This window comes from Podarcis raffonei, chromosome 13 (assembly GCF_027172205.1).
Source record: "Podarcis raffonei isolate rPodRaf1 chromosome 13, rPodRaf1.pri, whole genome shotgun sequence".
Classification (NCBI taxonomy): Eukaryota; Metazoa; Chordata; class Lepidosauria; order Squamata; family Lacertidae; genus Podarcis; species Podarcis raffonei.
This window is the reverse complement of record NC_070614.1, coordinates 9,620,807-9,646,987: the sequence shown is the minus strand read 5'-3', so window position 1 is coordinate 9,646,987 and position 26,181 is coordinate 9,620,807. Positions and strand designations below refer to the sequence as shown.

At 43.9% G+C, this 26,181-nt stretch overlaps 1 protein-coding gene across 1 annotated transcript; it reads right to left on the bottom strand.

The window, feature by feature from the left end:
• Nucleotides 1-846: 846 nt before the first annotated feature.
• On the bottom strand, nucleotides 847-22,617 carry LOC128400126 (immunoglobulin kappa light chain-like). The gene is made up of 4 exons (XM_053362157.1): nucleotides 22,487-22,617; nucleotides 22,023-22,328; nucleotides 6,385-6,429; nucleotides 847-1,404 (listed from the first exon to the last, which is right to left on the bottom strand). Exons 1-4 carry the CDS (start codon nucleotides 22,533-22,535, stop codon nucleotides 1,076-1,078), a joined length of 729 nt encoding a protein of 242 aa, XP_053218132.1. The 5' UTR covers nucleotides 22,536-22,617; the 3' UTR covers nucleotides 847-1,075.
• Between the last annotated feature and the right edge of the window lie 3,564 nt (nucleotides 22,618-26,181).

The window sequence follows — 26,181 nt, the reverse complement described above, 5'->3', positions numbered from 1 at the left end:
AGAGAGAGAGAGAGAGAGAGAGAGAGAGAGAGAGAGTGCAAGCTCCAGGATTATGTGGATTTAACTGAAATAAATGGATATAGGTTGGCACTGTAAATGTAATAATAATAATAATAATAATAATAGTAGTAGTAGTAGTAATAATAATAATTTATTTATACCCAGCCCATCTGGCTGAGTTTCCCCAGCCACTCTGGGCGGCTCCCAATCAAGTTTTAAAAACAATACAGCATCAAATATTAAAAACTTCCCTAAACAGAGCTGCCTTCAGATGTCTTTTAAGGATAATATAGCTGCTTATTTCCTTCACATCTGATGGGAGGGCGTTCCACAGGGCGGGTGCCACCACTGAGAAGGCCCTCTGTCTGGTTCCCTGTAACCTCACTTCTCACAATGAGGGAACTGCCAGAAGGCCCTCGGCACTGGATCTCAGTGTCCAGGCTGAATGATGGGGGTGGAGACGCTCCTTCAGATATACAGGACCATTTAGGGATGTTTAGGCCATTTACCCTCTAACTGTGCACCATGGCAACCAAAGGCACCAACCAACAAATTCTCACCCGTTCAGTGGATAAAGGAATGTAGGGACCATAGGAGGCCATATTTGCTGGGCCTTGAAAAGTCATTTCAGAGCAAGTGGATGTTTTAAGACCTTTTACCAACCACGCCTACGGTTTCCGTCATATTGATTCCTTACAATTGATTTATTATGCCTTAGGATCAATAGCAAGCAGCAACCTGCCCTCTCCCCTCAACCCACCACCCCATTAAGTATTATAATTAATCTGATTTTGCTTGATTTCCATTGATTGCGACCTTGAAAACAAGAAGCGGAGGGAGACACCATGCTTTTCAACATAATGCGTTTATTTCTGCATTTATATCATTTCCCAAGGTTAACGTGATATCAGTAAGAGAAAAAAGGACGTGGAAGAAGTTACAGACTGCAGAGAAAGGACATGCAATATGAAATATTTCCTACAGTTATAATACTAGGGGGATTTCTGATAGGGATGGTAAACAGGGGGATGACTATAAATGACCAGTAAAAGAAGAGCCTGCTTTATAGAGGGGCCTATCCGAAACACTCAGACCTCCTAAAACTCTTCACAAGAGGACTGGACAACGTTTTGTGCGTCACTTCACAACTGTATAATTCGTGGGTGTTGAAATCTGATGTAGGGAACGTCAGGGTGCTGCTCAGCTTATAGGTGTTGTCTGTATCTGACGCTGGGGGGCTGGTTTGGACGCCCTCAGTGACTGGAGTGCCGTCCACTTTCCAGACCACGGTCAGGCTGCTTGGGTAGAACGTGCTGACCAGGCACACCGCAGTGGCTGAATCCGTTTTAAGTTGCTCCGGCGAGGGTGGGAAAATGAACACCGATGGGGTGGAATCTTCTCTGCCTGCGTAAACAAACAAGAACACGGAATATTGCATCATTCAGGTGTACCAGAGGGCCATTGAAAGACCACAGTGCTAGTTCAAAACATTTTGCTGCAAATGGCGCCGCTGTCCAAAAAATTGTGAAGGTACCAAGTGCCTGAGGCAACGAAAATCCACAAGATTCCCCTCCACTTCTTCACCCCCCCCCAATAAAGTAAGTGAAGTATTTGCTGCTGTTTCATGACACCCCCTAGTTGGACGCCTTGATCAGACCAGAAATGCAAATAGCATTCAGGCTCAGATTTGCCATCATCATCATCATCATCATCATCATCATCATCATCATCAATATTATTATTGCTTCCCCCACACCTTTAGCGTCTCCACCCCCATCATTCTGCCCGGACGCTGAGGTCCAGCTCCGAGGGCCTTCTGGCGGTTCCCTCGCTGCGAGAAGCCAAGTTACAGGGAACCAGGCAGAGGGCCTTCTCGGTAGTGGCACCCGCCCTGTGGAACGCCCTCCCACCAGATGTCAAAGAGAACAACAACTACTAGACTTTTAGAAGACATCTGAAGGCAGCCCTGTTTAGGGAAGCTTTTAATGTTTGATGTATTACTGTATTTTAATATTTGGTTGGAAGCCACCCAGAGTGGCTGGGGAAGCCCAGCCAGATGGGCGGGGTATAAATAAATTATTATTATTATTATTATTATTATTATTATTATTAAGCAGCCCAACATTCAGAAACTGATTGGAGGTATAATGCTTTTATTCTTGCTGATGATCTCTGCAGATTAAACAGCTTCAAACTGCAACCCTACGTCCCCTTATCTGGAAGTAAACCCTGCTGAATTGAGAATGTCTCATTGCCATGCAAACATGGACACGGTTGTTTTGAAAACCATAGAAATTCAAAATCCCACAGTGTTCGTGACAATGTCTGTACTGCAGGAAAATAAAATTTGGGCTCAGCAGACTCTCAGACAAGACACAGTGCAGAAAACTGATCTAAAGTTTGGCAGATGTCGTTGTAAAAGAAATAGTTTGACACATTTTAAAAGTGAACGTTTTCCTAGTCGTATCTTTCAGTCTTTACTGAGTAAAGTAAAAACTGGAGAAAAGACTCCACGGGCCAGTATTCATATCTGGGTGCTGCAAAGGGCATTACAGCCCTGTCCTCTGGCTGGGATAGAGAATTTGAGCTTGTGGAAAGCTGCAAAATTAGAAATATTCTGCATTACTTTGGCTTGGATAATTGGTGTGTGGTGCATTGTTATAAATTTGGCTACAGTGTAAGTGCAGATATTTCTTTACTTCTTCATACATGGTTCTTACATTTTATATCCTATAAAAGAAACGTGCTGTTTAAACCGTTCGCTAAGCACCAATACATGAATCACATAGGAGAGTTAAATTCTATATTCCATCTTAAAACTTACGTTTTTACCATATTTTACATTGTTTCTCCTTTCTTGATTACTTCAGAAATGCCCAAGTAACTAACAATGGCCCAAACCAGTAAAATATGAAGTCCCCGTATTAATTTCAACGACAAATAATTAAGCATGTGCTAAGCATTCAGTGGGCTTAACACTGATCAGCTTGTGCTCTAAGTTTCGTAAAGGACATATATTTCATTTTACTTGCTGTAACTGATCTGTGCAAAGTATTGCACCATCAGATTGGTAGGGACAAAATAAATACTATATTCGCTTTGAAAATAGCCTTGAAATTTCACTCTTTTTCTTTCCCCCCTAACTTTCCTTATTGCAGAATTCTGTCTCTGCTATAAATTAATAGCATCTTCAATCCCAGTTGCCTTTGACAGAGCACATTGACAAAATGCCTGCTTATTATTATTTTTTTAGGTTCCTCTTGACTTATCTATGATAGAACAGATTTTGATTTATCAATGTATTTGTTGATCAATCAATATATTTGCACAGCGCCATCAATATGCATGGTACACCACAGCCAAAAGAGGGGGAAAAGGGCTTTACTGTGCCATTTGGGCAAAGATCCTCCAATTACGGTAGTCTATAGAGCTATATCTATATCTATTTCTAACAGGTTTTTGCAGAACAGTCAGACTAAAATCCCTGTGAAAATCAATGATAGAGTATTTCTAGCATCTTAGTTACAATGCTAGGCTTAACTACAGACAAATATGATCTTACCTAGAAATACCTGTATTCTCAAATGAATGAGTCCAGAAATCATCTGTTGTGTTCTTGCTACTTTATCAAGTGCATAAATCACTGTTCACTGCTCCGAAGGGATTCTTTTCCATTCATTCAGATGAATGTGTGCTATATTGATACCCAGTGGTGCCATACAACCCAATCCTATGCAGATTTAATTGAATCCCCCCCCCCCCAATAAGTTTACATATGCTGGCAGGTTTGGTTCTATGCAGTCAAGCCCAGGAATTACCTAATTTTTACCACCCAGCCATCCATTGGGACTTAAGGGTACCAAAATATTCCAAATTGTGCCCATTTACATTGAAATAAATTCCCCTAAAATGAACTGGGCTGGTTTCCAAGTGCTTGATAGTGCAAAAAAAACCCATTCCCTCCCTACTGTAATTTATTTCAAATAAAGCGCTTTCTATGAGGGTTACATGTTTTTATTAGCAACTGCTGAACACCCAGTGTAAAAACCTGGTAAAGTACAGAAAGGGGAAATATGTTTCAACTGAGTATTTAATTCTTTTTTTCTGCACTTCTCTGTCTGTGATCTGGATTCTTCATCAAGTTTTCAGCAATTAGCAGTTTTTTAAAACAGTAAGTCTGAATTGTTATTGGTTTGTCTAGAGGCAACCCAATTTAGCTTCTGGGACGACCCCCTACGTTCTGAAAACCTTTAAACTGTTTCTTTAAATTGGCTCTCCTTTGGAAATCACGTAGTTTATACCAAATTAGACCAGTTAGATGTTATTCCCATCTTTACTGCAGCTTTGGCTAGAAATTCTGCTAGCATCAATTTCATGCAGAGCTCAAGACATTGTGGGTTAAGAGGCAGAGGTGACACAAGAGAACAATAAAATGCTCACTCTTTTATCTCCCGTTTGGTCCCATTGCTGAGAGTGAATCACAGCATTTTCCCGCACGTTTTTTACTGACCACCCAACGGAGCTCTTAGCAGCTTCAGTTAGGAAAAAAATACAATCCCAAACCCTACCTCAGTTTTCTGCCATCATCGTCCATTCCCCAGCTTGTGTAGTTTTTCTCCCAGTGCCCACATGCTTGCCAACACTCAACAAAAATGAAAATATAGATTTCCAACACACTGTACCCCAAAGCAACAGAGAGAGAAAACAAACTTACGCTTGATTTCTAAATGGGTCCCGCCACCAAAAGTGAACCACAGTGGTTTGCCATTGCTCATTCCCTCGGCAAAAACCCAAGTCCCTCCCAACTGTGGCCACTGAAGGGAAGATTTCAAAGTTTTTACGAGTAAGCAAAATGGTTTCGCTCCTAGAAATCTGGAAACAAGGTACCTACCAGTCTCACGACAAACTGAGTGCCTACAAAGTGGAACGTTAAGCGTAGTCGTTAACAGAGAAAAACGACGTCTATTTTCTTCACTTAGGTAGCAGTCTTAAGCTCACCTAACTGGAAGCAAATGCCATTGAACTGAAAAGTAAACCCACAAAGGGTTCCAAACATATCCCAGCAAAATCTGCACAATTAAAGCTGATTTGAAGCTGTTGCAAAACAATCCCCGTCCCACAAAAGATAGGGCCTTTTCCTGCAAGGTAAACGCACAAATGACACAACACTGTCTAAACTTACAATGGGTTTAACTCTGACCACTTTTTGTCCTCAGCTCCTTGAAGGACTTACACGTTTTACCTCTTGCAACGTACACTTTCAAATGATGACGACCTCAGGTTGATATATCTGACACCACAGGGATAAGAGGCTCACTTTACCCCCTTTGAAAAGAACTTCACCGGTTTACGATTTTTATCTGAGGTCCAGCGCCGAGGGCCTTCTGGCGGTTCCCTCGCTGCGAGAAGCCAAGTTACAGGGAACCAGGCAGAGGGCCTTCTCGGTGGTGGCACCTGGCCTGTGGAACGCCCTCCCACCAGATGTCAAGGAAATAAACAACTATCTAACTTTTAGAAGAGATCTGAAGGCAGCCCTGTTTAGGGAAGCTTTTAATGTTTAATAGGTTATTGTATTTTGGTGTTCTGTTGGAAGCTGCCCAGAGTGGCTGGGGAAACCCAGCCAGATGGGTGGGGTATAAATAAATTATTATTATTATTATTATTATTATTATTATTATTATTATTATTATTATACTTCCTTTCCTTATCGCACCAGTGATCAGAATTCTGCCTCTGACAGAGTTAACTCTGGGCAAACATGACATTCCCTGGAAATACCTGATTCGCAAATTAATGTATCGCTGTAGAGTTCAGAATTTCAGCTGTGGTCTTCTCATACTCCTAGAATCATAGACTTGGAAGTGTTGGAAGGGACCGCAAGGGTCATCTAGACCAACCCCATGCAAAGCAGGGATCTTTTGCCCAATGTGGGGCTCGGACCCACCACCCTGAGATTAAGAGACTCACGCTCCTCCAACTGAGTCAGGTGAAGTATGTGCTTTCACAAGTTCATACCAGCTCAATCTATTACAGAAGTCATTCTAATCTTCACCTCAACTTTGGCTAGAAATTCTGCTAGCATTATTTTCATGCAGAGCCCCTAGATGTTGGCGGATGGGGGAGAAAAGAACGTACACTCTTTTTCCCCCCTTGGTCCCATTGCTGAGAGTGACCCACAGCTTTTGGCCCATGGATTTGCCCCACATGCTGACATTTTTCACTGCCCGAGCAACTCGAAATTCCACTGCAATACACTGTTATCCATTCCCCATAATGCGTAGAGGGTTCGCCTCACTGCTTTCCAACACTGATCAAAAATTACAGCCAAAACATAGACTTCCCACACGCAGCACCCCAAAGCAGCAGCAGGAAAATCAGACTTACGTTTCACTTCTAGCTTGGTCCCGGCACCGAAAGTGTAACACAGTGCTTTAGCAAGACCTGCTCCCTTGACAAAAAGACCAAGTTTTCTTTCAGCTGTGACCCCTGGAGGAAAGCTATGCAAACCAGAACTTAAGAGTATTTGCTCCTTAGAGCATTGCAGAGCACCAAAAATGGGGCACAAGGCACAGGACCAGCTGAACTGACTAAAAGATGGTCTTGCCTTGTCTTTTGCGTGTCGAGGTCCCCTCAAGCCACCCCTAAATAATTCACAATTCACACATAATTTTTGTTTAAGGTTTCGGGCATAATTTTGGCCATAACTTTATTAAAATACATAAATGTGAGTGGTTGCTTAGGCATTGGTTCTGACTTTCTGTCCCCCGCCCCGGGACAGAACTAACTTCCAGATTCCAGTGAAACCAGTAAGGGAAAACAATATTGGGGGGAGCATGGAGCAGGCACCAGACCCTCACCTCTCCCCGCATGCTCCCAAGGGTTTGCGCGGCCCAAGCACCATTCAGGGGTACGGACGAAAGAATGGCAAGCCCCTGGATTCCTTTAACGGAATTCCCTTTCCGCAGCAGCATTGGAGGGGCAGGCACAGCCAACCCTTACCCCTCCACCAACCAATTTTTAACCAATGCCTAACCGCAACCTTGGGACATGGGTGGCGCTGTGGGTTAAACCACAGAGCCTAGGACTTGCCGATCAGAAGGCCGGTGGTTCGAATCCCCGCGACGGGGTGAGCTCCTGTTGCTCGGTCCCTGCTCCTGCCAACCTAGCAGTTCGAAAGCACGTCAAAGTGCAAGTAGGTAAATAGGTACCACTCTGGGGGGAAGGTAAATGGTGTTTCCGTGCGCTGCTCTGGTTCGCCAGAAGCAGCTTAGTCATGCTGGCCACATGACCTGGAAGCTGTACGCCGGCTCCCTCGGCCAGTAAAGTGAGATGAGTGCCGCAACCCCAGAGTCGGTCACGACTGGACCTAATGGTCAGGTCTCCCTTTACCTTTACTAACCGCAACCTTACAAGTTGTGACGATTTACTACGCAGTAGGCAAAAACCAAATGGCACCAGCCAATCAGCCAAATGGACAAAATTCCTACCAGGCGCCCCTGCCCCAAAAGCTGACGACCCCATCACACCCATAGCAAAGTCAACGCAATAGCCCTAGATTAGGGAGGGTGGGAGGGTGATCTGATGCACGCAGCAAAAGAGCCCAGCCAGTGCTGCGTGACTTGATTTTATAACCTTTGGTCCATCCCCATAAATGGCTACACCAAAATTTTCCCAGTAACCCAACTGCCCAATCACTGTGGATGGTCATCCATACTAACCCGCCCAGCAACAGAGGGGTGGCCTGTCAGACCCAACCGCAACACGTGCTCTCCATGAAGGAGAACACGCTTTAACAAAGAAAAACATCTGTTTTCTCCACTTAGGCTACAAAACTAAACATGGCTATCTGGGAGAAATCTCACTGCAATTCATGGGATTTACTTCTGAATACACATGAATAGGACTGCACCTTGTTCTTTATTATGATGGCCAAAATTCTCATTAGGACTTTCCTACGTACATCCATGATAAAAGATTTTAAGAAATATGACGAGAATGGACTTTATTTTTTTTTTGCCAAAGGTCAGAGGCTGTAAACTGCTGCTGCTAAATACACTCTAAGCCTACCTTGGGTCCCCAGATTTGGTTGGACTACAACTCCCATCATTCCCATTCACTGGTCCAACTAGCTAGGGATGATGGGAGTTGTAGTCCAAGCACATTTGGGAGCAGACACCAAGTAGGCCCTAGATCTACCTAGGATTAAACCAAGGTTTAAACCTGAGGCACATGCAATTCTCCTCTTGCACACCTGCGAGGAAGAGATTGTAAGATTTCACTTCCATTTTTAATGAACTGCAGTATATTGTTATGTCTGAATCCTAAACTGTGGCTTGCCTAAACTGTAGGAAAACAAGCCAGCTTTATAAACCATGGTTTGCTGCTTTAATTTTGGTTTGCAGCAGCTAGACTGGTGACTGGGGGCGGCTGCCGAGAACACATAACATCGGTCTTGAAAGACCTACATTGGCTCCCAGTACGTTTCCGAGCACAATTCAAAGTGTTGGTGCTGACCTTTAAAGCCCTAAATGGCCTCGGTCCACTATACCTGAAGGAGCGTCTCCACCCCCATCGTTCTGCCCGGATGCTGAGGTCCAACGCCAAGGGCCTTCTGGCGGTTTCCTCACTGCGGGAAGCAAAGCTACAGGGAACCAGGCAGAGGGCCTTCTCGGTAGTGGCACCCACCCTGTGGAACACCCTCCCATCAGATGTCAAAGAGATAAACAACTACCTAACATTTAGAAGACATCTGAAGGCAGCCCTGTTCAGGGAAGTTTTTAATGTGTGACATTTTAATGTATTTTTCATCTTTGTTGGAAGCCACCCAGAGTGGCTGAGGAAACCCAGCCAGATGGGCGGGGTACAAATAATATATGATGATGGTGATGATGATGATGATGAAGAAGAAGAAGAAGAAGAACCATAGCTAATACTCGCCACAGTTTGTCTGGGTTTGGATATAAAAGCGCAAATGCGATTAGTTAAAATGGAAGTCAAATTTTCCAATCCCTCCTCACAGCTATGCTGAAGGAGAGAGGATGGGGTGAGCTTATGAAATCAAGGCTAATTCTTGGAATACCAAACCATAGTTTAACTTTCTATCCAAACTAGGCCTTTGTGAGTATCTGACGTGTGTCTGTATGAGAGAGATGAGCCACTTCTCTTTTGTGTGAGTGTCCCTGCGTGGATTCATTTCATCAACAGCACATGACATCGCTGACTTCCCTTCATGATCTTCTTCACCTTAGTGTTCAATTGTCTATTACGGTTCTCTTGTTCTGAGGCTTGGCTCACAGTTTTACATTATCAACTTTGCATGGGTTTTGAGTACTCTGCAACTGATTGTATCACAAAGGAACGTTGAGAGTATTAGGCTGATTTATGTTGGCCTGATAACAATCTAGGTATACTTCGATAGAAGGAAACTTGCAAACATGCACAATAAGTGTACACTTTGGAGTCATATAATGTTTACCACTGGGCTTGGCCAACAGATGAAAAATTTCCTGAAAGACTCATGGCATGGAAGAAAATAGTCTTCCCTGAGAAATGCACACCAATGGCAGCGGGGGAAATAAAATATACACACTTAAAAAAATAATAATCTAAACTTACTTGCTTACTTGGAGAATATGATATGTATCTTGTATGATTTAGCTGTCTGGTACATTTGCATGGACATACAGAGAACTGTACTCTCAGGTAAGGCTGTATAAGAACACAGCTGTAGAATAAAAATGCATTAGTTTTATTAAAACAATATCTTTTTAAAATTCCCAGTATTAAAGATGGTCTTGCAAGCTGCTACACCGTAAGGTGTGAAATTAAGTATATATACCAAGAACATTTCCCCCTATTTTTCTTTCAGCTGGGATGATAAGCAGGGAAAGAAATCCTTAGAAATATATGTATCCTGTAAGCTGCACTCGTTTTAATTTGAAATTATCCAGGAGGGAGCCTGATTAGTTTGCAAATGACTGTTTTTTATTGGTATCCCATCAAATTGTGAGTCTGAGTAAATGTGCATAAGATTGAGTTGGCTCTCTTAATTTTATTTATTTTTTGAAGCATGTGAATGCGCGCGCCGTCTAAGGTGGCGATCCTTGGCGTGCAAACAGTGCCCTTATCAAAAGTTCACAAGCGTCCCTATTTTCACCAGTGAAATATTTAAAAGCCATTGCAGTGCTGGAAGGTTGCTCAAGTAATCTGTGCTTGCCATGACATCCTGAGAAGTTATTGTTCAGAGAGTTTTGTGGTTCACTCATATGTGACAGAGCTAAGAAGAGTCTGCTGTTCTCTACCTGCCCCCTGTTTAACAAGCAAAAATAAATAAATATTTTTTTAAAGTTTAATTTTAACTGCATTTGCTGATTCCCCACCCCCCCACCCCCACAGCTGTTCTCTTGAAAGACTTCTGGGCTATGCAAATAAGATACTGCTCTCTGCTCTCTATCTCTGTACATTACAAGGACAAAGTACTGTATTTTCCCGTGTATAAGACTATATTTCCCCCCAAAATTTTTAAGTTTATAATTGGGGATCGTCTTATACATGGAATGTTAAAAATATTTATTTCTTAATTTTGGGCTCAAAAAAATAGGGGTCGTCTTATACATGGGGGCATCTTATACACGGAAAAATACGGTAGGTTACTTGTTCCAAGTTCCTTACTTCCTTTAAGGTTTGAAAATGAGCTCGGCCAGTAAACTTAATAAGGAACTTAATAAGGAATTTTTCTTTCAGCTGGGATGATAAGCAGGGAAAGAAATCCTTAGAAATATATGTATCCTGTAAGCTGCATTCGTTTTAATTTGAAATTATCCAGGAGGGAGCCTGATTAGTTTGCAAATGACTGTTTTTTATTGGTATCCCATCAAATTGTGAGACTGAGGTCTGAGTAAATGTGTATAAGATTGTGTTGGCTCTTTTAATTTTATTTATTTTTTGAAGCATGTGAATGAGATGTGAATGAGGATGAGATAGGGTTGTGGACCCCACAGAGTTTTGGCTCAGAATCACACCCAACCCCATGTTTGGGCACAAGACATGGCCCAGGTCATGTGACCATGCCAATAATATACAGCACCATGCTTAGAGAAATAAGCAATGGGAGGAATGAGCCATCTATGCCTCCCTTTTAAAAAATAATATTTTTATTCATTTTCCATTTTATAACATTTAATCACATCATCATTATTCACCGCTCTTAAGAGCCTATTGATTCCCCTCCTTCCCGCCTCATGGTTTTCAAAGTTAACCTCTATATCAGAGCATTTGTGCATTTTCCAATTTACATTCTCTCATTTGATACGTCAAAATTTTAAATAAATATAGAAAGCTAAGTATAGTTAACATTACAAATCTTCTTACAACCCTGCCAGTGTTTTTAAATGTTTACAACGATCCTTCAAGTATTGTATAAATTTACTCCCATCTTTTTGGAATGCTTGATCTCATTGGCTTCGGATTTTCCCGGTCAGCTTTGCCAATCTCGCAAAGTCCATCATCTTCATCAGCCACTCTTCTTTCGTTGGAATTTCATGTTCCTTCCATTTGGGGGCTAAAAGAGTTCTTGCTGCAGTTGTTGCATACATAAACAGTTTCTTATCTCTAACTGATATCTCTTCACCAGCAATACCCAGAAAGAATGTTTCTGGTTTTTTGACAAAAGTATTTTTAAATATTTTCTTTAACACATTATATATCATTTCCCAAATGGTTTTTACCTTTGTACATGTCCACCACATATGAAAAAATTCCCTTCCTTTTCTTCACATTTCCAACACTCCTTAGCTCTTGACCTATACATTTGTGCAAGTTTGGTTGGTGTTAAATACCATCTGTACATCATTTTCATAACATTTTCTTTTAAGGCACTACATGCGGTGGATTTAATACTTTCATTCCATAGTCTTTCCCATGATTCTAACTGGATATTATAACCCAAATCTTTAGCCCATTTTATCATTACCACTTGAACCTCTTCATCTTTAGTATGCCATTCCAAGAGTAATTTATACATTTTTGATAATATTTTTCTTTTATCCCCCAATAAATCTTTCTCCAGCCTGGATCTTGCTGTTTCAAAACTCTTACTCTTTTTTGTCCTCATCAAACACATCATTTATCTGATGCCTCCATCCATGCCTCCCTGAGCTCCTTTTAGGACTCTTAGAGGCTCGATTAGTTTTCGAAATCTGCATTAGGGCAATTTAGGGAACCCTAGATGTCATAACCAGACCCTCCAAGTGTCCCTATTTTCCAGGGGCGTGGCCTGATTTAAAGAAGCCATCCAGGTTTTTTATTTGGTCCCAGAATGTCCCGCTTTTCCTTTGTTGTTGTTTAGTCATTTAGTCGTGTCTGACTCTTCGTGACCCCATGGACCAGAGCACACCAGGCACTCCTGTCTTCCACTGCCTCCCACAGCTTGGTCAGACTCATGCTGGTAGCTTTGAAAGCACTGTCCAGCCATCTCGTCCTCTGTCGTCCCCTTCTCCTTGTGCCCTCCATCTTTCCCAACATCAGGGTCTTTTCCAGGGAGTCTTCTCTTCTCATGAGGTGGCCAAAGTATTGGAGCCTCAGCTTCAGGATCTGTCCTTCCAGTGGGCACTCAGGGCTGATTTCCTTCAGAATGGATAGGTTTGATTTTCTTGCAGTCCATGGGACTCTCAAGAGTCTCCTCCAGCACCAGAATTCAAAAGCATCAATTCTTTGCCGATGGTCCAGCTCTCACTTCCATACATCACTACTGGGAAAACCATAGCTTTAACTATACAGACCTTTGTTGGCAAGGTGACGTCTCTGCTTTTTAAGATGCTGTCTAGGTTTGTCATTGCTTTTCTTCCAAGAAGCAGGTGTCTTTTAATTTCGTGACTGCTGTCACCATCTGCAGTGATCATGGAGCCCAAGATTTTCCTTAAGATGTCCCTATTTTCATTGGTGAATTGTTGGAGGGTTTGGACCTGAAGATGCCAGGCATCTAATCTGCAACCTTCTGACTGCAAAGCAGATGTTCTGCCACTAAGTGCTGCTGCTGCAAAACACCGACTGCTGTCTCTTTTTGGTATCTGAGACTACTGAGCTTGTTTTTGTACTGAAGTGTATCACTGTGTAAAGGTAAGCTTTGGCGTTGTCCACAGTAATATTCTGCTTCATCCTCGACGTGGACGCCATTGATGGTGAACGAGAAGTCAGTGGTGCCGTAGCTGCCACTGAAGCGATCTGGGGTCCCTTCAAAACGGTTTGTAGCATCATAAATCAGTAGCTTGGGTTTCTGTCCTGATTTAAACTGATACAAGACTGTATATTTAGTGACAGAAGAGGAAGCTTTGCACTGGATGGTGACTGTGTCCCCAGGACTTGCCTGTATAGAAGCTGGTGTCTGAGTGATGACAATCTGCCCGCTGGATTCTGGAAGGAAAGGAATAAAGCACACGGGTGAGTCCACAACATTTGCCTGAGAAACTCGGACAGAACAAGGAATGTAAGCTCCTTTTATATGCAATAACAGCAGCAAGAATATTACTGGCCCAAAAATGGAAGCAAGAAGAATTACCGACGATTGAAGAATGGAGAATGAAGTTAATGGACTATGCAGAACTAAATAAACTAACAGGAAGGATTCGAAACCGGCGGGACCATAAATTCACGGAAGACTGGAGTAAATTTACGGACTACTTGAAAAGTATTTGTGAAGATCAGACGACGTTTGTAGGTTTGCAAAAAGTTTTGTGAGGAGTATTATTGGAAGTATCGCAAAAATGGAGAAGGGGAAGGATGATTTGTTAAGAGATGTAAAGGCAATATAGAGTTAAGAAATGCATAAGAAGTGGTTAAAATGGTGGATCATCAGGGGTGCTGATGGAAGTCTAAAAAGATTGTATAAGTGATAAGTTTTGTGGTACATTTTATGATTTATATGTCAAAATCTATCTATCTATCTATCTATCTATCTATCTATCTATCTATCTATAGAGAGAGAGAGAGAGAGAGAGAGAGAGAGAGAGAGAGAGAAACTTGGACAGAACAACATCTCTCTTACCGTCCAAGAAACACAAGATGATCCAAATCAAAGGAATCTGTAACATGATGCTGCTGTTTATGAAACTCTTTCTCCTGTGTCCCAGATGGTTTCACCACCAGGCAGTCCAGCTTCGTAATGAAGGGGGTAACTGTGGAGGAGTTATTAAGTGTTCAGCATGGAAATCTATGCAAATGAGGAGAAGGGGTGCCAGCAATAAGTGTTGCTTCATGGTTGTGCTTCAAGGCAGAAGAAACGCTTGTGGATGAAGTTCCAGGTCATGAAGCAGAAGGAAGCTCAGGAAGATGTGCAGTAATCTGAAGGAGAACAATTCACGAGAAGTTCTCTCATCCTGAATTGTAAGATACAGTGGTACCTCGGGTTAAGTACTTAATTCGCTCCGGAGGTCCGTACTTAACCTGAAACTGTTCTTAACCTGAAGCACCACTTTAGCTAATGATGCCTCCTGCAGCTGCTGCGCCGCTGGCACACGATTTCTGTTCTTATCCTGAGGTAAAATTCTTAACCCGAGGTACTACTTCCAGGTTAGCGAAGCCTGTAACACGATTTCTGTTCTCATCCTGAAGCAAAGTTCTTAACCTGAGGTAGTATTTCTGGGTTAGCGGAGTCTGTAACCTGAAGCGTATGTAACCTGAGGTACCACAGCAGTTTGATCTTTCCAAAAATAAAGATAATAATAGGAAGAGATTTTGTGCTCCAGTTTTCCGGGTGAAAAATATCCCACCTTCTGGCTCTCTGAATTAGAAATCAAGAGATAACCCCGAGTTCGCTGAAGCAAACGTAAAAGAACAGCAGAACAGAGAAAAATTGCACTCTGCAACATAAAAGATAATATCTTTATACTGAAACACTTTTGGAGAAAATATTGGTTAGGATAGTAAACAGAAACCAAACTCAGATCTCAGGAAAGCCAACCAGCCCCATACCCCCAGGTACATGAACCCCTTAGTGGCTTTCTGTGGGATGGGTTTTAACGGGAAGAAGAGGATACAAAAAATGCAATTTGTGGATCGAGGGCCCGACCCCTGCTATGTGAAATAAACACACAAGGACACGTGATATAAGGTTAATGGGCAAGAAAAGGCCACAACTTTATTGATTACAGCAGTGAAAAGGTATTGGCTTAGGCATTGGATGACTATAGGAGGTGGGTTTATTCAACAGTAGGTGGAGCCTGTTGGTGCTAATCCAACTATAGGCTCACCCCCTGATGTCACCGAGGGTCGTGCCATGGCCTCCCGCCAAGCAGGCATCGGACGGAATACACGACCGCCAGATTCCTTTAACGGAATAACCCACGGTAGATAGCATAGGCGATGGCCACACCTAGCCCTTGACACACATGAATCCAATGCCTAACCTACCCACCAAGACCACAAAAGTTGTGACGATTGCTACGAGGTAGGCGAAAAAACCAAAAAGCCTAATGCCAAATGGAAAAATTCCTACCAGGCCCCCCAGACAACCGGGGCGACCAACCTAAGGTCCATAGCAAGGCCAAAAAACCTAGACCCTGAGCTAAATGGGAGTGGAGGGTGGGTGACTCGCTGCGGGACGACGACGACTGAGGAGGAGGCGGAGCTGGAGCCGCAGCATTAAGCTGCTAAACACGCCCCCCAGAGACACCTGGTTGGCTGCCTCCGGTGGGCGTGGGCGCCAGCCAGGTGAGGAGGGGCGGGGGCTAAGGCCGCCGGCCAGGGGCGGAGCTCGGGCTCCCGCCCACAACCACTCCCCTCTCTTCCAGGGAGGAGAGTCTTTGCCCCTCCAGGTGCCCCTGTGTGTGGATTGAACACAGTTTCAAAATCCCATCCACGGCAGCAAAATTAAAAGCACAGGAATTAGGCTGCAAAACCTTGTTTTGAACAAATCCACCTATGAAGTAGGTTGGCTCTACCTTTCTTCTCCCACTTCACAAAGGATCGGGCAAGAACTTGTAAAGTAAGTTTAAAAATGGTATTTACTTACTTTAGAATCATGCATTGGTTCACAACAAGAGTACCATGTCCCTAAAGCTAGAGCAAGCAGAGGGGGCACCACTTTGTGGTTCGCCTCACGTTCCAAAATGTCTTGGGCTGATATAACATTAAACTATGGGAGTTTTGTCAAGAGCTGGTGATATCATGCCATGTGGACCGGTGGCAATGGCTGAGTGTCAGTTAAGAAACTGGCAACTGCTTTGCCACCTGCCAAGAATGGCAACGGAAACGATGCCATCTTCAGGTCATGGCTCCAGCTCACAAATCAGGAGAAACACCTGGGAGTCAATTCATGTAAAGAGTCGTTCTCTTAGAAGGTTTTACTATGCTTGAGATTTTTAATCAATTTTGCCAAAGCATTAAAAAGTTATAGGCATTTGTTGGTTTCCTCATTGCGCACCCAGGCGCCCCCCACCCGACGGACTGTCTTAAACCACAAATAACGAAGCACGACAAGTTCTATTTTGGGTCAAACCAGGACACAACTTTATTGACTACAGATGTAAGAAGTTTGGCATAGGCCTTAGGTAGACCGCACCCCTTCTGGCCCTCCGGCTGGAAGTACCTAATATGGGGTCAACCGGAAGAGAAGGAGTTCTTTACCTACATCAAAGAGTCGTAAGACTTCTGGGTTGTACTTGGAGAGTGTGGTGGCCCTAGTGCCCACCTGGGCGTCCAGACAGAAGCATCTCACCTGGATCCCTTTAACGGGATCGCCCACTTTCCGGGGGGGCAGGCAGAGGCTACAACCTCCCCTCCCTCCAAAACTAGGCCTACCCAATGCCTAAACTGCCCCAAGTTGTTCCACTTGCACCATTCTACCTGAGAAACTCAGCGTGGGAGGAGGTTTGAGCTGGTTGCTCCAGCTCAGCCAATTGGCTCTCACAAGAGAGAGGCGTTTGGTCAGGTGCGGAAAAAATGCAGAGGAATAGGCATGGTTGGAGAATGGAGAGAGCAGTGTGTGTGTGTGTGTGTGTGTGTGTGTGAGAGAGAGAGAGAGAGAGAGAGAGAGAGAGAGAGAGAGAGAACTGAAGAAAGCATCTTTGATAGCCCTACAAAATGGCACTTAATTTATGACCTTATGGGACTGTAGGAATTTTGTCCAAATGTGGCAATATGAAGCCATGGTGACTTGTGGTTAGGGAATGATGGTTCTACTGCTTTTGCTTTTCTCTGTTTCCCTATTTTTCCATCTTGAATTCAGTTTGCCAAACTTCTTCTCCAATTGGTTAAGCTTTTTTTTTTTAAATCCTCATGATAATTCACTAGACTTTTGTGCTAATCTCTCATTATAAATTCATTTTAGAATACAGCGGTACCTCTGGTTACATACTTAATTTGTTCCGGACGTCCGTTCTTAACCTGAAATCGTTCTTAACCTGAGGTACCAATTTAGCTAATGGGGCCTCCCGCTGCTGCTGTGCTGCTGGCACACGATTTCTGTTCTCATCCTGAGGTAAAATTCTTAACCCAAGGTACTACTTCCAGGTTAGCGGAGTCTGTAACCTGAAGTGTTTGTAACCCGAGGTGTTTATAACCCGAGGCACCACTGTATAGCTTTGAATAATGTAATGCAATGTACGTCATCCTCACATTTAATCCACACTTTCTCATAATACATGCACCTTTGTATACATCTTGGGTAGGCAAACTAAGACCAGGGCCAAATGTGGCCCAATCGCCTTCTCAATCCGGCCCGTGGACGGCCCGGGAATCAGCGTGTTCTTCCATGAGTAGAATGTGTCCTTTTATTTAAAACGCATCTCTGAGTTATTTGTGGGGCATAGGAATTTGTTCATTTCCCCCCAAAAAATGTAATCCGGCCCCCCACAAGGTCTGAGGGATAGTGGACCAGCCCCCTGCTGAAAAAGTTTGCTGACCCCTGGTATACATTTTTGGGCTGGAGAACTGCTTTGTAGAATCAACTTCGGCGTGAACTGAACCTAAACTCTTCCCCAACCCAAGCTGTGACAATGGCTGGGTAACAGTTCAAAACCTGACAGCTGCTTTGCCACCCGCAAAGGCGGCGCGAAAATGCAGCAGTCTGAACCGTTTGTCACGGGGGATTCCTGTGACATAATCTTGAAGGGTCAGCTGCAAATCTCAAGAGTACCAGCAATCTGGGTTTCTAGCCAGTTAGTAGGAAGCAAGTGTGTGTGTGTGTGTGTGTGTGTGTTAGTTGTTGTTGTTTTTTAAAGTGAAGTGATACTTGCAACAATATACAAAGAACCTAAATAAACTTCCTGCTGTTTCACACAGACATGACTAAAGCATCATCGCACGTCAGCGATGGGAGAGGATGGGGACTTCATCCCATGCCAATGAGGCGAATCTCATCAGTGGACTTCAATCTGTCCATGCTCAGAAAAGGGGCAATGGTGTTTTGGAAGCATTTCTGAAGTCTGAAGAGAACTTGAAGCCATGACCTCTTTCAACTCAGTCGTATGGGATTGGTCTATTTCTGTACACGATGTGGCCCAGAATTCCAGGAGGAAACAGCGACCTAAAAACTTTGGGGAAGGAGAGTCTTCAGGTCAGGAGCCATCTTGGATTGAGCTGCTCCACAGACATTGGTGTCCAGTTTTCTTTCTCCTGTTCCCTCACAGTGGTGGCTCTGGCTTGCCTCAGAGAAGGTCATGTCCAAGCTTCCCTTCTGTTGGTTGACCTACAGATGCCCATGACCCTCAGCCCAGTTCCCATCTCCATCCCACCTGTTCCCATTCTGCAAGCTGAAAGGTGGGTGCTGATGCAAGACACAAACTTCCATTTCTTACTTCTGTCTTAGGCTGCCGAGCTGGTTTTTGTACTGAAGTGTATCACTGTGGAGAGGAAAGCTGTAGTCTTGGCCACAGAAATAGTCTGCTTCGTCCTCGACATGGACGCTGCTGATGGTGAATGAGAAGTCAGTGTTACTGTAGGTACCACTGAAGCGATCTGGGGTCCCATCAAAACGGCTCGTAGCATCATAAATAAGAAGCTTGGGTTTCTGTCCTGGTTTAAACTGATATAAGGCCATATCATTACTCATGGAAGAGGAAGCTTTGCACTGGATGGTGACTGTGTCTCCAAGACTTGCCTGTACGGAAGCTGGTGTCTGAGTGATGACAATCTGTCCCCTGGATCCTGGAAGGAGAGGAACAAAAAGCGCACTGTAAAATCCACAACATTGGCCTGAGAAACTCAGGCAGAACAACACACCTCTTATGACTTACCCTCAAAGAAACTCAAGACGAGCCACATGAAACAAATCTGTAACATGACGATGCCGTTTATAAAACTTTTTCTCTGGTCTCTCAGATAATATTGCCACCAGGCAGCCCTGCTTCAGAATGACAGGGGTAAAACTGGGAGAGTTATCAAGTGCCAGGGATGGAAATCTATGCAAATGAATAGTGGGCTTGCAAGGGGTGACTGTCACTTCTTGCAAGGATTGTGTTTCAAGGCAGAACCGCCACCTGTGATGGAAGTTCCAGCTCATGGAGCAGGAGGAACCCAAGGAGCCAATTCATGCAAAGATTTGCTCTCTCAAACTAACAAATAGTTCAGTCATTCCAGAAAGTAAATATTACATGGAGATTGTTTTCAGCTCCTGTTTCTGCATAAATAATTTCCTGTTTTCTGACCTTTTAAATTATAAATAAAGAGGCAATCCAAGTTTATTTATGATCCAAATATGAATCATTTACGAATCAATTTTAAGTCCCTTGTTTCTTGCTGGGAGAGAACAAAATGGTGGTTTGTCCCACACAGATGATGAGGAAGAGTCTTCGATCTCCATGTTCATGCTCCCACAATTATTTTAAATGATCCGCAGGGTGTGTTTCAGAATATAACAGCATCTTATTTATCTTATCACTGCCCTAAAAGGAAAGGAAAAACTGGGCACTTTCTTTGCCATAAGGTGTTGTTTATTTCATATGCCAATAACAATGATAAAACAATTCAGAAACTTCATTAATCTGACAATCATAAAAATGTATGACGTACATTTTTCCTCCTTTGAAATGTCATTTTCAGCCTCGATCACCTGCCTCCTCCTCCAGCTGTGTGTTAGTGGGCAGGGCCAAGAAGGGTTTGGGATTTCAGTTTTGGATGACGTAGGCTGGGAAGAGTTAGTTATTAGTGTTAGCAAGGAGAAGGTGGAGGAAGAAAACACTATTTGGGCTGGCTGGGACAATGACACAGAGACCATGGCTCACTGCGTGGACAGGTGGAGTCCCCCAAACCCTGGGCGCCCCCCCATGTGGAATAAGAACTCAAGACAACGTGCTATGGGATTAAATTGGCCACAACTTTATTATATTTCAGATGTTGGTAGACCTTGGCTCAGGCACTGGGCGTTATCCCTCCCCGGGGATCTAGGGAACATCAGGGTTATCCAGTGGGGGGGGGGGATAGGCCAGCTCTGGAGAACATATGTTCAAGCAGAGATAGCTGCCCCCGTTACACCGCCGTCGCAGGGGAGAGCAATGACGACCTCTCGGCGTACGGTCAAAGCCTCCCCTCAGAAACCCCTTTAATGGGGAACCCTGGTATCGCCGCTGCAAAGAGGAAGGGGGCGTGGGTCACCGCTGCACGCCCCCTCCCCCCATTCAGGAAGATAGCCTAAAGGATTCCGCCCAAGGCCTGATACCGCCAAAGTTGTGACGTTTTGCTACGGGAAAGGCAAAACCTGCCAATGCAGGGGAATTCCTTTCCAGCCCTTCAACAGCGACCTTGACGTAGCAGCACCCGCATACCTGTGAAGAAAAGGTTAACCTGCAAAATAAGACATTAACTGAGGGTGGGTAGGGTGGGAGAAGCTCTGGAGCCAACTGAGGATTCCCAGGTAAGATCCTCCCTCTATTGTGTGGGCAGGTAATTCCTCCCCTACCTGGCCTGGTCTCCTTGGCAACGCTTCCCCCAGGCGGGATTGGACAACTGACTGAGGTAGGCGGAGACCTCCAGGTACCCCACCTGGGGGAAGGTGAAGCCAAGCCTGTGCTGATGGAGCTGCACCGGGTCCAGGGGCTGCGCGCGTCCACGCAAAGGGCGCCCCCCGTTTAATGCGGGGAGCGGTCATTTCTCTGCTTGCAGACCCAAGCCTGCTGTGCTTATGAGAGAGCAAATGACCTTCTTGGCATCTAATGCTGGGATTCTCTTCCTTCAAGGCTCAGGTGTAAATGAACCATATATGATAAAGACACCACAGTCTCTGCTGTGCCTCATGTGTCCAAAAGATAACACACACCCTGGGTAATGCACGCCTGAGACCTCTGGCATCTTGCACCTCATGGATATTGGGGTGGTATATATCAATGTCATAACGGCACCGCATGCTTGTTTGACCTTCATTCCAAGGAAACCAAACCCGGAAGTTAGCGCTGACACTCCTGGAGTCTCTCCCTGCTCGGAGATTGGGGTGAGTGCAACACATGCTTGAAATTGAGCTGGACAATTAACTTTTTAAAAATGAAAATAAAAATGCATATGCTCATGTGTGCATGCTCTCTCTCTCTCTTTCTTTCATAACATTTTATTAATTTCCCAACAATAATAAGAATAAAACAAACAGCAATAAAAACAAAAACAAGACTAAACAGATTGACTTCTTTGGTTCCATTGTGTATCAATGTACTACATGTCCATTGCAAAGTTTTAACCATTTGAATCATAATAAAATTACCAGTAATCTTAAAACCATGCCAATGTATTAACCTGGGTACATTGCTTCATGTGTGCATGCTCTCAGGCAGCGATCCTTAGTGTGAGAACAGTGCTCTTCTCAAAAGTTCACAAGTGCCCTGTGAAATGTTTAAAGGTAGAATGGGGGGCGGGCGAGGCTGTTCAAGGGATTTATGCCTCATTGGCTGCCAGGACATCCGGAGAAGTTACTGTTCAGAGAGTTTTGTGGTTCATTCGCACGCGACAGAGCTAAAAAGAGTCTACCTGCCCCCTGCTTAACAAGTGGCCGATATATCAGATGCAAGCTTCTGAGGAAGGGTTTATGTATTGCTTTGAATCACTGTGGAGAGGCAAGCGGTCGCTTTGCTGACAGTAATAATCTCCAGCATCATTAGCTTCGAAGTTACTAATGGTGAAGGTGAAATCTGTATCGTAGCCACTGCTGCTAAACCGATCCGGAACCCCACTTTGGCGTTTATGCTCTTCGGCGATGAGGAGTTTCGGGGGTTGTCCTGGTTTCTGCTGGTACCAGTTGATATCATCATCGATGTTGAGAACGGTCTGACATTTAATTGTAACCGTATCTCCAATGGATAAGGAGAGTGATTTTGGAGACTGAGTCAGCACCACAACATCCCCTCTGGCATCTAGATATAGGGAGAAAAATCTATATGACTCCTCACATGATAACAGTTAGCACTGGAATAGTCTTTCAGAGAAATCAAGACCAACAAGAAATCTTTGACAAATATCAAATACCAGATTCATTAAAAATAATCAAATCCGTTTCAACTGTTCCTCTTACCTTGGATCCAGAAAAAGAGACTTATGGGGAAAAGCATTAAAACCCGCATGGTGTTCACTGCCTAGCCTTCAAGGTCCTTGCCAATGAAGCCCCAGAATGGCACCCAAGGATTTATTATCACTGCCCAGAGCTGATAGGAATGGAATATGGGTGGAGCAAAGCAAATGAGGGCCTTCAGGCCTCGTCTCCAGCATATTATTTGCATTGCGAAACACTTTATTACTTCTGCTTCTTCAGACCTCACACTTCTAGGAAAGGGTGCCTGGTGGTCTTCGCTTGTGTTATTGTCCTGTCCTGGTATTTCAGAGGGGCTGGGTCTTTTCACAGTCCTGAGGCCTTGATCCATGCAAACAACAACAAAAACAACAACAACAACCCAGCCCAACCAAACACCCTTCCCTTCCTTGAGTCAAGACCCATTTACAAGGAAGAACCATTTACAAGCAAGATAAGTGCAGATGTTTGTGTGTGGTGTAGTGGTTAAGAGCGGTAGACTCGTAATCTGGTGAACTGGGTTCGCGTCTCTGCTCTTCCACATGCAGCTGCGGGGTGACCTTGGGCCAGTCACACTTCTCTGAAGTCTCTCAGCCTCACTCACCTCACAGAGTGTTTGTTGTGGGGGAAGAAGGGAAAGGAGAAGGTTAGCTGCTTTGTTGTTTTTTTAAGAATAATTTTTATTAACCGACCAATCACATCAAATCAAACCAAATTACATAAATTCCAATAAATTCCAAATTACAAAGCCGAATTTTTTGTTTTTGTTGGGGGTACCCATATTTCAAGTTCCGAAGGGGATCCAATCATCTTCTTGCTACTGCTTTAATGTCCACAAATCTGACCATATGATGTTCACAGTACTATCCAGTCCTTTCTTATTGTTTTTCCACATCTCTTCTTGTTATTTTCATATATTTTTCCTTTCTCTTTGTGACCTCTGATAGTCTCCACAAGCAGGTTAAAACAGTTTGTAATCCTGTGTGGATATATATATATATATATATATATATATATATATATATATATTAATCCAAGAGCCATATCCATACATTTTCCGTATAACATCACTTCCATAAATCAAAACAGTCTTAGCGTCATTAATCTTCACAAATCTGTCGCCTTTCTCAAACCTCTGAGGAGATTCACCAGGAATGCAGTCTGAAAACAAATCCATTCCTCCTCCCGGTTATAAATCCTTCGGCAAAACCTGCCAAGATGGCGACTCTGTATTTATTGCTGCGCCATTCCGAAAGCTCTTGTTCTTTACTCGATCTCCATAAAGCATACTTTTGGTTAAAATTCATTTACACACAGTCCTTAATCATCCTGCTTGGGTCAGTTAACCGATGGTTCTAACGAGGGGGGGGGGTTCTTGGTTAATCACATAGAAGAAAAGAAAAGAAAGGTTTCCCCCCCCATCCAGTCCCGTTGCCAACATACCCAGCTTTGATGTATCTTCTTCTGAAATATTCCTGTTGCTCCAACCCGTCGTCTTCTTTCACAGAGGTCCCTTCTATTAGCAGTCTTCACTCCCCTTCTTCACTTGAAATATGTGCATTTGTTTCTTTTGTAATTAATTATTCCAAATTGCTGCAGCTAGTGCGCGATCAGAGACAGCATCTAGGAGAGCCGGAGTCCGCACGGGGGCATTCTGCCTAGTGCCCTCACCCCCTTCTTTCGAATTCGGGGGTGATTTATGGGCACAGCAGGCAAGGGCAGTGTTCCCCATTCCCTGGGGCAACAAGGGAGGTACTGTGTGGTCCGGAGAGATGGTATTGTCGGCCATCTTCCAATGTGCCCCTAGTGGCCCCCCAAGGTTAGCCGCTTTGAGACTCCTTCAGGTAGTGATAACGTGGGATATCAAATCCAAACTCTTCTATGTAGACTCAGGGCTTATCTACACTTACATTTTGCCCAGCTCTTCCCAGGCACAGGTGTGCACTTTAAAACTCTGTGTCCTATCATGCTTGTTTGTTTGTTTGTTTTTGCCCCAGAGCTTTCTCCACCAAAACCTGCTCTTTAAAGCTGAATGGGAGGAAACCCAATGACCCCACAGTCCGCTTTGGCTTAGAATCGAGCCCAACCCCATGTTTTGTTCGGGCGCAAGACACTGCCAAGGCTACGTGACCATGCCACTATAATGCAGCATCACTCCAAGGTAAGCTGGGGAACCACCAAAAGAAGAGGGTTCAAAGGAAGAAGGCTTAGAGCCTGGGGAATGGTGAGGAGACAATGACGAGTGGTCAGAGGGAGAAGACAGGGAGGACTGGAAAGAGGAGGTGTCGGATGTGGAGGTGGTAACAGGGCTGAGTGAGCTGGGAGAGTCTGTGGCAGACAGAAGTCCAGAATCAGACTCAGAGGCAGAAAATGAAGCAGGATGGGAGGAGAGAGGCCAAGAGTGAGGCTGGTGAAGAAGCCAAGGTGTCTCCTGCTGCTGCAAGCTCCCCTCTTTGCAGTCTCCCAAAACCAGGAGAGGCATGAAAAGGGTGGAAGAGAGATATTGGCTATGTGCAGAAGCAGTCTCCAGTGGCTTGGGGGAAACCCTGGAGAGGGGGAGACTTAGACAGCTGGGGGAGTTGGGGACCTTCAGCCTCAGCAGCTGCTTCATGGGAGCAAGACCTTCCAGGGATAGGTGGCTGTGCTCTTTCAGCCTGACACTCCGCCAGGTCTGTGCAGATTGGGTTTTTGCTAATAAAGAGTTAACGCCAACTCACATGGTGTGATTTACTGCCAGCTTGTTCATGCCTGACAATATACCACCCCAACGTGTGTGTGTGTGTGTGTGTGTGTGTGTGTACGCACTAAAAATGAATAAGCCTCTTGGATTAACAAACAAGATGGCACCAACCGCTGATCTGTTGGCGTGATCATTAGACTTTTGAAAATATGTGCCACAAAGCCAGGATGACCTGTGATTAGGAATGGAAGGTATTTTCAATTTCTGCTCTCTCTGCTTCTCAGTTTTCCAACCATGAATTCAGTTCTTCACGCTTCTGAAGCAATTATATATATATATATATATATATATATATATATATATATATATATATATATATATATGATTTTCTCAGTTTCCAAAAGTACACGCCTTGTCTCTATTTTCAGGTTGTACATTTGTTCTCACAAATCAGTTACATTTGTTGTGAGACATTAGCGTTAAGTACAGTATAAGGTTGGGAAAGAAGAATGGGGAGAGGATGACTTCTGAAGCAATTTGAGAACCTTCCTTTTTTTTTAGAAAAAGGAAATGGAAATTCCTCAGCTTTTTGTTGTAAATTTCTCCCCATTAATATATTTTTGCATACAGTTTTGACTAATGTACACACTTTTGCTAGCAATTTTTCCTCAACAAGATGCATTTTTGCATGTTGTTTTCACTTTTATGTTATCTTTAGTCTCACTTTCCCCTAATATATGCTTTGGTTTGGTGGGAGAAGTGCATGGGAAAAATTCAGCGTGAATTTCTGGTTGTGTCGCTGTTTTCACATAGTTCAGGAAAGTGCAAATCTGGTAAATTCGCCTTTAAATATGAACTGAATCTAATTTATTGCCCATCCCAGCCTGTGACAAAAACTGAATCTCAGTTCAGAAACTGATGCCCAATATGAATTGGGGCAAGTATGCAACCCCGAATATCAACACATAACATGCAACACATAACATGGAAGCTTTTGAGTGCTCCAGAACTCTTCTTTGGA

Bases quoted from the DNA above. Each gene is read 5' to 3' on its own strand.
- LOC128400126 (XM_053362157.1), bottom strand. From the start codon at position 22,535: ATGCGGGTTTTAATGCTTTTCCCCATAAGTCTCTTTTTCTGGATCCAA. The intron at 6,430-22,022 runs GTGATTCAAAGC...GTCTTGCTAAAG, and splicing joins CGACCGCTTGCCTCTCCACA to CACTGTGTTACACTTTCGGT. The intron at 1,405-6,384 runs GTAAGTCTGATT...TTGTTTACGCAG, and splicing joins GACCAAGCTAGAAGTGAAAC to GCAGAGAAGATTCCACCCCA.